Source organism: Jaculus jaculus, chromosome 1 (genome assembly GCF_020740685.1).
Source record: "Jaculus jaculus isolate mJacJac1 chromosome 1, mJacJac1.mat.Y.cur, whole genome shotgun sequence".
NCBI classification, from domain to species: domain Eukaryota; kingdom Metazoa; phylum Chordata; class Mammalia; order Rodentia; family Dipodidae; genus Jaculus; species Jaculus jaculus.
This window is the reverse complement of record NC_059102.1, coordinates 230,799,943-230,815,721: the sequence shown is the minus strand read 5'-3', so window position 1 is coordinate 230,815,721 and position 15,779 is coordinate 230,799,943. Positions and strand designations below refer to the sequence as shown.

Below are 15,779 nucleotides of genomic sequence, written 5' to 3'. Positions count from 1 at the left end.
GTCTTTTAGGCCACCTTTGAAGTTATAAAGATCATCAAAATGTGACCATGGGGCTGGAGAAATGGCTTATTGGCTAAAGTGCTTGCCTGCAGAACTAAAGGACCCAGCTTCAATTCCGCAGGACCCACATAAGTCCACATAAGCACAAGGTGGTACATACATCTGGAGTTCATTTGCAACAGCTGGAGGCCCTGCCATGTCCATTCACTTTCTCTCTCTCTCTCTCTCTCTCTCTCTCTCTCTCTCTCTCTCTCTCTCTCTCTCACACACACACACACACACACACACATACTCATAAATAAATAAAAATAAAAGATAAATTAAAATATCTTGTTTGGGGCTAGGGAAATGGCTCAGCATTTAAAAGCACTTGCTATTTAAGCTTGAGGGATTCATGAACCAGGGACCACCACGTTTGATTCCCCAGAACTCATGTAAAATCACAGCATGGCATTCATGTCCATAACCAGTCCATAGGAGGGTGGAGACCAGGGGATTACTGGGGCTTGCTAACCAACAACAGCTCTAGGTTAAGGGAGAAAGTGCGTGTCTAGAAAGGAAATGCACTGATGAGCAGTAAGAGGACACTTGGTGCTCTCTGGCCCCCACATTCACCTTGTATGGGGTGGTAAACATCTGCACATGAACACATGTATATGTCACACACATGCAAAAATAGATGACTTATTTCCTCTAGTAGCAATCATAAAATAGGTAGTTGAGTTAGAATGAAATACAGTTATGGTTATTGTATGATAGATATGTTAACAAAAACTTAAAATTTTACTTTGTACAAATTTCTGTTTTCCTAGGCCACTTTTATATTTTAATAAAGAGCACTCATTTGCATATATAGTTTTAAGATCTATCATGCAACTGAAGTACGCACACTAGCAAATGTGTGTGTGTGTGTGCATGCCTCACGCACATGTGTATGCAGATGCACGCACCCCATAAACAACAGGTATCCTTTTCTATCACTCTCCTGCTTTGTTTCTTTGAGACAAACATCTCACCATAAACCTGAGCCCCAGTGATCCTCCTGTCTATTTCTTCCTCCTCCAACAGGACTGGGGTTACAGGCATTTGTAGCCACACCCAGTTTTTTACATGGGTGCTGAGGATTTTGGATTCTCTTGCCTGTGCAGTAAGTGCTCTTAACCACTGACCCATCTTCCCAGCCCCTACACTAGCAAATCTTACAAAGTAAATAAAATGTGACTATACATCTTTATTGTCTTTCCTACTTTCAGTCTAATGGCTTCATTACATATCTATTGTCTTTATAATAAAATTCTTAAACCATAGGTATTGTTTGTTTTTATCCAGGGGAGAGGTCAAGGCAGGGTCTCTCTAGCCTAAGCTGATCTAAAACTCATGGTACTCCTACCTCAGCCTCCTGAGAGCTGAGATTATAGGCAAGAGCCACCATTTTTTCTTTCTTTTTTTTTTTTTTTTTTTTTTTGGTTTGTCGAGGTAGGTTCTCACTGTGGTCCAGGCTGACCTGGAATTAACTCTGTCATCTCAGGGTGGCCTTGAACTCATGGCAATCCTCCTACCTCTGCCTCCCAAATGCTGTGATTAAAGGCGTGCACCACCACACCCGGCTGAGCCACCATGTTTAACTATTAGCATTTTTTAAGAATCATGAAATTTTAGGGCTGTGTTGGTATAGTTCCTGCCTTGAATTCCTGAGGCCCTGGGTTTGTTTTGTTTGCTTAATCTCCAGTACCACAGAAAAAAATAAAAATCATGACGTATCAGTGAACCATATGATTTTGCACTGGAGTGGCTTAGTTTTTAAAAACCCAGCTGACCTGGGTTCAGTTCAACTACCCTCATAAAGCTGAACTGACATTTTACATCAGCAAGAGACCCTAGTACTCACATGCATGCATACATACACTGATTCACTGATTAAAAGGAAGGGGTTCATGGCCGGAGGGATGGCTTAACCATTAAAATGTTTGCCTGCGAAGCTTAAGGACCCAGATTAGACTCCCCAGTACCCATGTAAGCCAGATGCAAAAGTGGCACATGCATCTGGGGTTTGTTTGCAGTAGCTACAGGTCCTGGCCTGCTCATTATCTCCCTCCCCCCCCCCTTCTCATAAATACATAAAATGAACTAAAATATATCTTTTTAAAAAAAGGGATTCAGGGCTGGAGAGATGGCTTAGCGGTTAAGCACTTGCCTGTGAAGCCTAAGGACCCCGGTTTGAGGCTCGGTTCCCCAGGTCCCACGTTAGCCAGATGCACCAGGGGGCGCACGCATCTGGAGTTCGTTTGCAGAGGCTGGAAGCCCTGGCGCGCCCATACTCTCTCTATCTGTCTCTCTCTGTGTCTGTCGCTCTCAAATAAATAAATAAATAATTTTTTTAAAAAAAGGGGATTCAATGGAAGAAGGACTTGGAGGGAACAAAGAAGGTAATGCGAGGGAATTGTAGTCAAAATATATACATGTATAAAAATTATCTATTAAGCGGGTGTGGTGTGGTGGTGCATTCATTCAATCCCAGCACTGAGGAGGCAGCAGTAGGAGGATCGCCATGAGTTTGAGGCCCACCTGTGACTTCGTAGCAAATTCCAAGTCAGCCTAGACTAGAGTGAGATCCTATCTTGCAAAAAAAAATTAAAAAATAAAAACTTGTCAGTTGAACAGTCATTTTGACAAATAGCCTAAAGGCATATAGCACCACTTTGTGTCTAGAAGGCAGCATTCCAAAGCATTCCTCCCCAGCCCTTGGCATTTAACGTTTTGTTTTGTGTTTTTTTTTTTTTTCTGCCTCCTTTTCCACAATGGTCCCTAGGCTTTGGAGGCTGTGATTGAGATTTCTCACTTAGTGCTGAACATCAACTGTCACTTCTTCTGAGCACATTTAATAGTTTTGAGTCTCCTCAGTAGTCATCGCCATCTGAAAAGAGAAGTTTCTCTAGCCAAAACTAAGAATAGTGGCAATCATGGTGACACACGCTTTTTATCCCAGCACTCAAGAGGCAGAGGTAGAAGGATCACCCAGAGTTCAAGGCTACCCTGAAACTAAAATCTCCAGTACCACAGAAAAAAATAAAAATCATGACGTACCAGTAAACCATATGATTCACTGTGAATTCCAGGTCATCCTGGGCTAAAGTGAGACCCCACCTTGAAAAACCAACCGAAACAAAAAAAAATGTTAACAAAAAGAATAGCATTAGCATATGGGCATAAACATTTAGAGGGCAGTTAGATGGACACAACATACCCATTTAGCCAAACAGTAGTAGCTTCAACCCTAGCGCTAAGGACCTTATAAGCTATAGGCTTTTTGACTAGGTTTTCAGTATCAGTGAATTTCCTCCTGTGGAGTGGGCCTCAAATCCCGTCAGAGAACAGTTGATTATCCCTGTAACAGACATACCATTATTACTGTAGTGAGCACATCTTGCCTGGGTGGCCAGTGTGTAGCTTGTAGGTCCACTGCTGGTTAAGATGGGTGATGACAGCTAGACAATGGGGAAGAGGCTTCCAGCTCAGCTCCAGCTTGATTTCTCAGTGTTCTGCAGTCAAGGACATGGTGTCTTCAGCAGTAGGGTCTTACCATCTAGTTCTTGTGGGCAACTGAGAGCTTTGGCAATAGCCTGTATTGTTTGAGGGTCCTCAGGTGACTCAGCATTCACTGGGAGAAAAAAGTATGTATTTAAGGTGGGTAGATAGCTCAGCAGCTGAAGGTACTTGCTTGCAGAGCCTGAAGACCTGGGGAAGCCCAGATTGATTGCCCAGTATTCATGTAAAGTCAGTTGCACAAAATGACATATGCATCTGGGGTTCATTTTCAGCAGCAAGAGATCTTGGCATGCCTATTCATTCTTTCTCTGCTTGGAAATGAATAAAAATATTTTAATTGTATATTTTTAATTAGCTAACAAGGATGTAAGTTTCCATATAGTTTATTCATAACATTTAGTTATAATCGATTTTCTGTCTCAATGAATTTGCTTCTTGGTACCTCATAATAGTAGAATCACATGTATTTGTTATACAATAATTATATGACTAGATCATTATGGTAGGGGTCAGGGAGATGGCTCAATGTTTAAAGGTGGTTTCTTACAAAACATGAGGGCCTAGACTCAGTTCCCCAGAAACCTCACAGAGCCAGACACAAAAAGTGGCTCAAGTACCAGGTGTTCGTTTGCAATGACAAGAGACTCGATGCACCCATACCCACACACACACTCAGTAAAAATACTTTTAAAAATTAAAAAAAAAAAAAAAAAACAGTTATGGCTGGCTGGGCACACGCCTTTAATCCCAGCACTTGGGAGGCAGAGATAGGAGGATCACCATGAGTTCAAGGCGACCCTGAGACTACATAGTGAATTCCAGGTCAGCCTGCACTAGAGTGAGACCCTACCTCAAAAAAACAACAACAAAAAAGTTATGATAAGTGAAACAGTTGGCTTATTTTACTTAGCATTATGTTTTCAACTTTCAGTCATGTTGTAATGTGCAATTATTTCATTACTTAGTAATATTCCATCCTCTTACATGCCACATTTTGTTTATTCATTTCTTCATTGATGAACATTTGGGTTGCTTATACCGACTGGCTGATGTAAATGTTGCTAAGATCATTGGTATCTCAGTACCTATTTAAGCTTCTGTGAAATACTATTGAGTAGTTACCTAAATGAATTGATGAGTCATGGGGTAATTTTGTTTTTAACTTTCTGAGGCGGCACCAGTTTTCCCTAGCATCTACATCATTGTATATTCCCATTAGTAACACATGGAGACACAAATGTCTCCACATTCTCTGGATTGCTTTTCTCATTGCTATGACAAAATACCTGACAAAACAACTTAAGGAAGGAAGGTTATTTTTGGCTTACACCTTTCAGGTACAGTCCTTCGTGGCAGGGAAGGTGTGGCAGCAGTAGCATGGGGCAGCTGGTCATACCACGTACACAGGAAATGCAAATGAATGCTAGTGTTCCACTTGCTTTCTTTGTCCCTCAGTCGGGAACCTCAGCCCATGGGATGGTGTCATCCACATTCAGATGAGTCTTCCCATATCATTCAAACCTTTCTGGAAACACAAACAGGCCCAGAGTTTGTCTACTAAGTAATCTAAGGTTCATCAAGTTGACAATCAAAATTTACCATTACATTTGTCATTCTAAGTTTTGCAAAAGTTTACTCAAATGGATAGAAATTCTCATAAAGACTACAGAAAATGAATTACATTCTTACCATCATTGCATTGAAAATGACCTCCTGATGCCCAGTAATAGAAAGAATTATATACAGGGCTGGGGAAATGGCTCAGCAGTTAAATGTTGCTTCCAGGCCCCAATGACCTAGGTTCAATTCCCCAATGTCCACGTAAAGCCAGATACACAGAGTGGCACATGCATCTAGAGTTCAGTTACAGTGGCAAGAGGCCCTGGCATTCAACCTTCTCTCCCCTTTCTATGTCTCTCCCCTCCCCCATCTTTCCTTTCCCCTCTTCCCTTTCTCTTTCCTTCCCTTCCACCCTCCCTCTGCTTGCAAAAAAAAAAATAAATAAAATGATGGGCTGGAGAGCTGGCTTAGCAGTTAAGGCATTTGCCTGCAAAACCAAAGGATCCTGGTCCGATTCTCCAGGACCCACATTAGCCATATGCATAAGGGGGAGCACGCATCTGGAGTTCATTTGCAGTGGCTGGAGGCCCTGGTGCGCCCATTCTCCCCCTCCCCCCCCGCCTCTTTCTCTCTCAAATAAATAAATAAAATATTACAAAACAATAAAATGAGATGAGAAGTTGTATGAGCCAGATTTGGAGAGGTGGCTCAGCAGTTAAAATATTTTCCTGCATTCCTGATTCCCCAGTGCACGTCGTGGCGCACGCATCTGGAGTTCACTGACAGAGCCCTGCACTGGCACACCCATATCACTCATTCATTCACTCACTCATTCTCTCTTCACTCTGTGCACGTCGTGACGCACGCATCTGGAGTTCACTGACAGAGCCCTGCACTGGCACACCCATATCACTCATTCATTCACTCACTCATTCTCTCTTCACTCTGCACGTCGTGGCGCACGCATCTGGAGTTCACTGACAGAGCCCTGCACTGACACACCCATATCACTCATTCATTCACTCACTCATTCTCTCTTCACTCTGTGCACGTCGTGACGCACACATCTGGAGTTCACTGACAGAGCCCTGCACACCCATATCACTCATTCATTCACTCACTCATTCTCTCTTCACTCTGCACGTCGTGACGCACGCATCTGGAGTTCACTGACAGAGCCCTGCACTGGCATACCCGTATCACTCATTCATTCACTCACTCATTCTCTCTTCACTCTGCACGTCGTGGCGCACGCATCTGGAGTTCACTGACAGAGCCCTGCACTGGCATACCCGTATCACTCATTCATTCACTCACTCATTCTCTCTTCACTCTGCACGTCGTGACGCACACATCTGGAGTTCACTGACAGAGCCCTGCACACCCATATCACTCATTCATTCACTCACTCATTCTCTCTTCACTCTGCACGTCGTGACGCACGCATCTGGAGTTCACTGACAGAGCCCTGCACTGGCACACCCGTATCACTCATTCATTCACTCACTCATTCTCTCTTCACTCTGTGCACGTCGTGACGCACGCATCTGGAGTTCACTGACAGAGCCCTGCACTGGCATACCCGTATCACTCATTCATTCACTCACTCATTCTCTCTTCACTCTGCACGTCGTGGCGCACGCATCTGGAGTTCACTGACAGAGCCCTGCACTGGCATACCCGTATCACTCATTCATTCACTCACTCATTCTCTCTTCACTCTGTGCACGTCGTGGCGCACGCATCTGGAGTTCACTGACAGAGCCCTGCACACCCATATCACTCATTCATTCACTCACTCATTCTCTCTTCACTCTGCACGTCGTGACGCACGCATCTGGAGTTCACTGACAGAGCCCTGCACTGGCACACCCGTATCACTCATTCATTCACTCACTCATTCTCTCTTCACTCTGCACGTCGTGGCGCACGCATCTGGAGTTCACTGACAGAGCCCTGCACTGGCATACCCATATCACTCATTCATTCACTCACTCATTCTCTCTTCACTCTGTGCACGTCGTGACGCACGCATCTGGAGTTCACTGACAGAGCCCTGCACTGGCATACCCGTATCACTCATTCATTCACTCACTCATTCTCTCTTCACTCTGTGCACGTCGTGACGCACGCATCTGGAGTTCACTGACAGAGCCCTGCACACCCATATCACTCATTCATTCACTCACTCATTCTCTCTTCACACTCTCTCTCTGCTTGCAAGTAAATAAATAACGTTTTTTAATTGTATGAGCCAGTATCACAGAATATTGGCCTGTGTCTTTTTGGATGTGTAGTACAGAGCTTGTTCATGCAAAAGCCTCAGAGGTAAGAAATTTCTCTTATAAAGTCAGTTCTTCAGTTAAAATTAATTAAGATGTTTTATAATACATGTGTCTGTTCTTAGCAACACCAGTTTTCTTTTTTTTACAGCTCCTTGTACAAGCAGCACTTTCTTCTGCCATAGCAACATGTGCATCAATAATTCTTTAGTTTGTAATGGTGTTCAAAACTGTGCATACCCCTGGGATGAAAATCACTGTAAAGGTGAGTCCAATGCAAAGACCAGCCTTTTTGAGAAAAGAGTTGGGGTGCCTTTTATTAAGAAAGGTTTCAGATGTCCTTTTCAACAACTGTGCTTAGCATAGCTGCTTTAGCTAAAGACACATAATTTTCTCATGGATACTAGAACTCTGGGTTGTGATAAAAGAAAAATACTTGTTCTCAGGAAACGTATTTTTGGTTTACAGAGTATGTTTACTAGGTTGCTCAGCAGTGCATCTTCATAGTTTCTGCCCTTATTTTACTCTACTGTTGTTGAAATTTGTATCATAAATGTATTCTGTTACCAAAATACTTTTAAAGGATAACATAGAGTATTGCTCCTTTTTAATCTTTTTTTAAAATTTTATTTGATTTAAGAGAGATAGAGGGAGAGGGAATAGGTGCACCAGGGCCTTCAGCTACTGCAAATGAACTCCAGACACATGCACCATCTTGTGCATCTGGCTTACATGGGTCCTGGGGAATCAAACTTGGGTCCTTTGGCTTCACAGGCAAACGCTTTAGCCACTAAGCCATCTCTCCAGCCCTATTGCTCTTTTTTAAATAATGGAAACAGCCAGGCGTGGTGGCTCACGCCTTTAATCCCAGCACTTGGGAGGCAGAGGTAGGAGGATTGCTGTGAGTTGGAGGCCACCCTGAGACTCCATAGTGAATTCCAGGTCAGCCTACCTTGACCCTACCTCAAAAAACAAAAAAATATAAATAAATAAATAATGAACACATGATTTAATAAAAATCAACTGCTAAATTCTTGAAATGACATAAAACACTCATAAAAACTAATTTTTTGCTTCAACAGATTTCATATATTTCTGATATATACTTTGAAAGGTAAATATGACTATGATAAGAGTTAGATGTATACAAGTTCGTTGTCAAAAACTAAAGTTTATCTTCCTATGAGTTAAGTAAATATCTTATTATAGAAAGGTAATGTGATCTGATGGCCATACCAAACACTTGAAGTGCAGTGCTTTCAGGTGGCCATTCAGAAACAAAGAGCATTCAGAAACAAAGAGCATGCTGATGCTCTGGGATTGGTTAGTCTGGTCCTGTTTGTTCTCCCCTCCAGGTGACCATCAGTAGAAATACTATAGATAGGTGTCAACACAGCACTTGATCAAACCTCCCTTCAGCAGAAAGCTATCTTATACATCACAAGGATTTATTTTAGCATTTTGTATATTAATGTATTTACTATGACTTGGAAATTTTAGACACTCATGCAGCTTTTAAGTATAGGAACCAAATGCTTTATATAATTGAATCATTCTGTTTAATTTTTGTTTTGTTAAATTTGAGTTGTATTGTCTATGATATAGTTAACAGAGGTTTTCTACTTTACCTAAAAATATCTTACCAATTTATACTGGGACACTTATTAACAAATTCTGAAGACCTCAACATTTCTCTTTTTGCAGAAAAGAAAAGGGCTGGATTGTTTGAGCAAATCACTAAAACTCATGGAACCATCATTGGCATCACATCAGGGATTGTCTTTGTTCTTCTCATTATTTCTATTTTAGTACAAGTGAAGCAGCCCCGGAAAAAGGTCATGGCTTGCAAAACTGCTTTTAATAAAACGGGGTTCCAAGAGGTGTTTGATCCTCCTCATTATGAACTGTTTTCACTAAGAGACAAAGAGATTTCTGCAGACCTGGCAGACTTGTCAGAAGAACTGGACAGCTACCAGAAGATGCGGCGCTCCTCCACAGCTTCCCGGTGCATTCATGACCATCACTGTGGATCTCAAGCATCCAGTGTCAAACAAAGCAGAACCAACCTCAGTTCCATGGAACTTCCTTTTCGAAATGATTTTGCACAACCACAGCCAATGAAAACATTTAATAGCACCTTCAAAAAAAGTAGTTACACTTTCAAACAGGGGCACGAGTGCGCTGAGCAGGCCCTAGAAGACAGAGTAATGGAAGAGATTCCCTGTGAGATTTATGTCAGAGGGCGAGATGACTCTGCACAAGCATCCATATCCATTGACTTTTAATCGTTCACTGACAGCAGCATTAATGAGTCTGCGTGTGTGTGTAGCCTGCACAGCACCTATCTCAACAGACAATCCTGTTCCCTTGTTAAAAGTAGGAAGACCTTCATGACCTATCATAATTGTGACATTTTTATTATCTCAGGCAGTCTATATTCATTAAGCCAACCATGAAACTTAATGTATTCACTGGGAAAAAAATTATCCTCATCTGTTGCTTAGTGTCATATCCACAGAGCACCAGCAGATGAGTAAGCAGCAGCTGGAGGGAAGTGGTTGTGTGGAGCCCGGCTCAGCTGCCTGGCGGCATCTCCTACAGGATACTGCTCTTGCTGCTGCAGCCTTGTCAATGTTTTGATCCCACAGTAAACTTAGAAGTAAGATTTTTTTCTTTACATTCTTTTTGTCTTTTCTTTAAATATGCTTTATTTTCATATACATTCACCATTTCAGTTTTCTACATAAGTACCTCTGACTCCAGCATAGGCATTTGTTCTTACATGAACAAAAGGATAGCTAGTTACTCTGATAGGGTGCCTCAGACTCACGACCCATTTCTTCCTAATTTCTGTGCTACCATCTTTAATCACTGGGTCTTTAGTCCTTATTTTCTGTGAGAAGTATTCAATGATATGATTGATTACCTTTAAGTCATATTCTGTCTTAGTTATAGTAGAAAATGTCATAATCCTGGAATATATTGCCAGTTGTTAGTCATGACTAAAACTTTGAGAAAGATGAAAATGTGTAGCTAGCAAGCCTTTGAAGCTTTCCACATTTGGTCACATTCAGTGACAACCCATTCATTTCAGTAATCAGTCACTGAATTCATCTATGGGTGGGCCTGTGTAACTCATTTGACTTATAATGGTTCTTAGACCTGTGTTCCCTTTTTTTTTTTTTTCCAACATGATTGCTCCCTTTGTATCGGCTTATCATTTGACATATGGTAACCAAGGTTGGGTGAGAATTAAACAAAATTCCCTGAGAGACTTATAAGCCTTTGGATTGTTTCTGCTTAAAACAGTGCATTTTTTTTAGCTCTTAGAAAGAATAACAATTTTAAACTGCACATTTGACCTTATGTTTTTTATGGTATACAAAATAATTTATAAACATGATATCAAAACTTCTGTTTTTTTAGATTTTTGATATTATTTGATACTGTACAAACTTTATTAAATCAAGATTTAAGACCTACAAGACAGATTTCTTTGAATGTTCACATTAGCTGTGATAGGACTGTACATTATAATTTATTATAAATACTTTGACAATATGTACATAAGCTTTTTTTTGGTACTATATTTAGTTGATGATAAATTTTTCACTATGTGGTATTTATTACTCTAAATCACTACTGAAATCTTTCATTGAATATACATTGCTACATAATTCTTCAAATATGTTATTTATAGCACCAGGATTTTGGACATGTATGGAAAGAAATCCATATATTTAATTATCATTAATACAGATACACTATGTAAAAGAGGTTAATTCTCATTTTCTATATTTGTTGTACTAAATTCCCAATGAAATGAGAAGTTGAAGTTTCACTGGATTTTACTAATTCTTTGAAATATTATAAAGATATGATCTCTCAAGTTAGTGAAAACTATGACCATAAATGTGATATAAAATACTGTCTCAAAGTATGTTCTCTGTATGGCATTTTTTAATTTTTTTAAAGTATATTATATCCATAATATAGGAAACCCTTCCTGGAATATAGTTCATTTTTAATTTATTATTTATTTATTTAATTTTTTTTGGTTTTTCGAGGTAGGGTCTCACAGTAGTCCAGGCTGACCTGGAATGCACTCTGTTGTCTCAGGGTGGCCTTGAACTCACACCAATCCTCCTACCTCTGCCTCCCAAGTGCTAGGATTAAAGGCATGCGCCACCACGCCCAGCCATATTTTAATTTTTTTTAAGCCAGCAGAAGTTCTGCTTTAAGAATAGAATCTAGGAAGGTAAAAAGACTTAATGAATATAGTATTCAGTGAAGTAACCAGAGAAAGATTGGGTAACTGAGTTCTTTGAGAAGCTAAATTAAATAGGCATTTTACTGTGTAACTTAGCCCAGCTGGTACTTGAAGATTACAATGGTGACTTCATTGTTCATGATTATGAAAAGGAAATTGGCATATTTTCTATATAAAAATATATACATTATAAAAATAGTTGTTATATCCATCTTTGACTTCTAGATTATAAAAAACACAGTTTTAAAAAGCTGGATGTGATTATTCGCACCTATAGTACCTGTACTCAGGAGGCTGAGGTAAGAAGATTGCAATGAGTAAAAAGCCAGTGTGGGCTAGAGGCTCTGCCTCAAATTTAAAAAAAAGAAAAAGGAAATATGGTATACATTATTGATTGTCAATTAACAACTATATTTTTATATTTAAATTTTATATCTTCTATTAAATTACCTGAAGACGCCTACACAAACAACCCTTTGAAGAAGATACTGGACTTAAAATAACAGAAAAATTACTGATGTCATGCAACTCAGTGAGAGGTTTGAACAGTTACTTGTTTCTAAACTTTCTGGAAGCTACAATGAAAGTTTTTCTAATCACAGTAGAAGACACTTATTGCAGAGGGTAGTTTTCTCTAAGGTTTGAGGCCTTTGGATCGGTCACTTATTATAGCACAACCTGTGTTCAGAATTAAAAATGTGCAAGATGCCGGTCATAATGATAAACTTTCACCAGTGATCTTTTTTTAGGTGTGGGTTTCCTAATTAATTTTTTACATTAATGTACAACACAATCTGTTTCATTTTGACAATTTTCATAAACATCTATATTGTATTTTGTTCATTAACCCAGTGATCTTAATATACTCTAGGAACATGGGCTCTGAGGAGTCTGCAGGAATATAACTAAAGAACCAAAATGATCTGTAGCCTAGACTGCCATGTGTTACATACTTTCAATGAACTATACGTGGGCATTAGAACTCATCTCTTAGTCCAACGTTTTTCTTGTATTCTGTAGACAGAGAATGGTCTTGGGCTGAGGATAAAGTGCTTGCCATGCAAGCGTGAGTTTGGATTCAGAAGTCACATAAAGTTGGGTGTGGTAGAGAGTGTTTGTGATCCAAGCATGCCTAGAGAAAGATGGGAAGTGGAGACAGGAGAATTCCCTGGAAGCCCACAGGCCAGCGAGCCTGATGAACACAGTGGAAAGAGTCAAAGTGACCCTACCTAAAAACAAAGTAGACAGTGAGGACCAACACCTGAGGTTTTCCTGTGACCTCCTCGCGTGCTCTGTGGCTCTCCCGTGCCCGCATGCACACAAACAAAATAATTTTCAAGAGAGAAGAAAATGGACTTAATGGGTTTGAGACATTATTAACAGAATATTGCTGTAAATAGAATCTTTCAGGCCAGTAAGAAGACTTTACAGATTTTTACTAAGAGTGGAAGCCATGGGTTTGAATAATGAAGGACATGAAATGAAGTTTAGCCATCTTCTATAAGGTATTATACACTACAAAGTACCCCAATGTTGGATAAACATTATAACAAAAAAAAAATGCAAATCTGGAGGTGGTAAATACCTTCAACTCAGGAAAGTATTAAATAAATCTATATGACATTCTCATTGTTATTTTCCATTCAAAATTTAACACTTAGATATCAACCTATAAGTGGCCACAAATTGCAGCCTTTTCATCCCACCATCTCAAGGGCACAGCTGTAAACTCTGATCTTCTTGCTGGAGGACATGTTAAAGATGTAACAAAGAACAAAGGAGATTCACATTTCACATCACAAAGAGAGTTGAAAGGCTCCTTTAACTTTGGCTTATTGCTCTTAGGCCAATGTCTTGGTGGGTTTTTATGCATTAGGCATTCAGAGAACCTTAGTCTGCCACCCAACATTGTAAACAGCTTCGTTACTGTCTGAGAAGGATGCTTTCTTGTTTCAGTAGTGTGGCAGCTGATGAGAAGGGGTGGGGAAAGCCTGGTTGTGATTCCAGGAGTGATTGTCACCCAGAAAAAGATGTTCATGTTGCAGATTGCTGTCTATTGTATTGTCCATGCAAGTACTCAAAGTAAAATTCCTCAATCATGCAAAAGATTAGACTCAGAAAGAACTTTATTTGTTGCTGTTTCAAAAATCCAACTGTCTGATCTGACTGTTAATGATGACACTAAACCCAAAAGGGTGATTTCCTCCATCTCAGAACTCCTACTGCAGCGTCCTCTCCTTGCTTCTTGCTCACTCCCTGTTTAACTTTTAAAAAGTCACCCAGCTCTAAACAGTACTTCATGCAGTTTGTCATTATGGTCTTAAATGTAACTCTTACAGTTTTTTCAAAACCTTCTGTTTCCTTTTTTTTTTTTTTTAACTTATATAACACTGTGTTGTTATTCTACAGTTTTGTTACCAAGATTCCTTGGCACCTGCAAACTCTGCGGCTACTGTGAACGCATAATAAACAATATTTGTTAATAATACATAGAGTTGACACCAGAGAGGAAGCTCTAGTACTTTTGCTTTTGTGATCTTTCGCGAAAGCTAAAGAAAACAGTGTACACTGGAGAAGTTAAACGTTTGTGCACAATATCTTGAGTCATATCTTGAATGATATGAGTCTGAGCTACTATGAAAGACAAATTGATCATGGGATATCATTTTCAGCTTCCTGCACAATCAACTATCTGTTTTAGACACCTCTATTAACTGTTCTCCTTTACTGTGTTTTTAAATATACTTCTGTTCATATTTCTGAGATTGACTGAACGGCTGCAAAAGCCCAAGAAATTAAGACTGGGGTGCATGTTCGGTGTGTACTAACTACCTAGAGTAAACTTTTTTTAAGCAGTAAATTTTTATTAGAAATGAACCTCGAGATCATGTAAGAATTCTCATATGCTTAATCCTAGATTTAGCACCTTAAAGCAAAGAATTTAATCATTGAACTAGAAATAAAAAAAAAAATTGTGTTTTGATGTCCTTGCTTGTGTCAGTTTCTGTTAAGCTATTTTAAGCATAAAAATTCATATGTTGGGGCTGGAAAGATTGCTTAATGGTTAAGGCACTTGCCTACCAAGCCAAAGGACCCAGGTTTGAGTGCCCAGGACTCACATAAGCCAGATATGCAAGGTGGCACACACATCTGAAGCTCTTTGGCAGTGGCTGGAGGCCCTATTGTAACCATTCTCTCTCATTCTCCCTGCCTATTTCTGTATCTCTCTCTCAAATAAATAAATAAAAATATTTTTAAAAAGAAAAAAACAATTTATATGTTGGCATTTTCTATCTACTAGCTTCCCAAACAAAAAGTTTTAATTAAGATTTTTTTAAGATTTTTATGAAAAAGCAACTTTGAATTATTATATTTAGAACTATCTTTTATTTTCATATTAATCTATGAGAAGGTAAACTTTAAAAAAAATATTTATTCATTTATTTATTTAAGAGAAAGAGGCAGATAAAAGAGAGAACAGGTGCCCCAGGGCCTCTAGCCACTGCAAACAAACTCCAGACTCATGCACCACCTTGTGCATCTGGCTTGGGAGAGTCCTGGGGATTCAAACCTGGTCCTTAGGCTTTGCATGCAAGTGCTTTAACTGGTAAGCCATCTCTCCAGTGTCCCATTCTCTGTCTCTCTCCCTCTCTCTAATAAATAAAAAAGTACTTAAAGCTTGCTTTGGGAGAAGAACCTCCCTTTTCAGTATGAACCTTGTGAATATCCTCTACTGTTAAATCCTTCTTGTCTGCTATTTATTACTTTTTGGGGGATCTGATTTGATTTTTGTTTGTTAGTTTTCTTCTATCACTCACAAATGCTTACAGATTTGTAAAGGAAATACCACATCAAAGGTCCTCTGAAGAAGTTTCTCATGCCTGTTTATGGAAATTAATGAACCTCCCTTGATGGAGCTGGTTGGCAGGGGCCTAAGGACATGCAGAGAAACTAGCTACTACATTTTAAGGTTATGATGAGGAATGCTTCTATATTAAGCTGGCATTCTCGCCTCTCAATCCACCCTTGGGAAAAAATAGCTCACTTCTCTTCCTCCTCATCAGGTAGGCAAAGAAAGTGATTGCACACCACTTTTAATTGCAGGTTTCTATAAACTAAAA

At 39.7% G+C, this 15,779-nt stretch overlaps 1 protein-coding gene across 3 annotated transcripts in view; it reads left to right on the top strand.

The window, feature by feature from the left end:
- Neto2 (neuropilin and tolloid like 2) overlaps nt 1-11,328 on the top strand; it is an 86,924-nt gene extending 75,596 nt beyond the window's left edge. For all 3 annotated transcript variants that reach the window (XM_045137862.1, XM_045137861.1, XM_045137871.1), the window contains 2 exons: nt 7,540-7,653; nt 9,093-11,328. In XM_045137862.1, the coding sequence (XP_044993797.1) occupies nt 7,540-7,653; nt 9,093-9,673 (695 nt within the window). In that variant the 3' untranslated portion in view covers nt 9,674-11,328. The remainder of the gene's footprint in view (nt 1-7,539; nt 7,654-9,092) is intronic.
- The last annotated feature ends 4,451 nt before the right edge of the window (nt 11,329-15,779 follow it).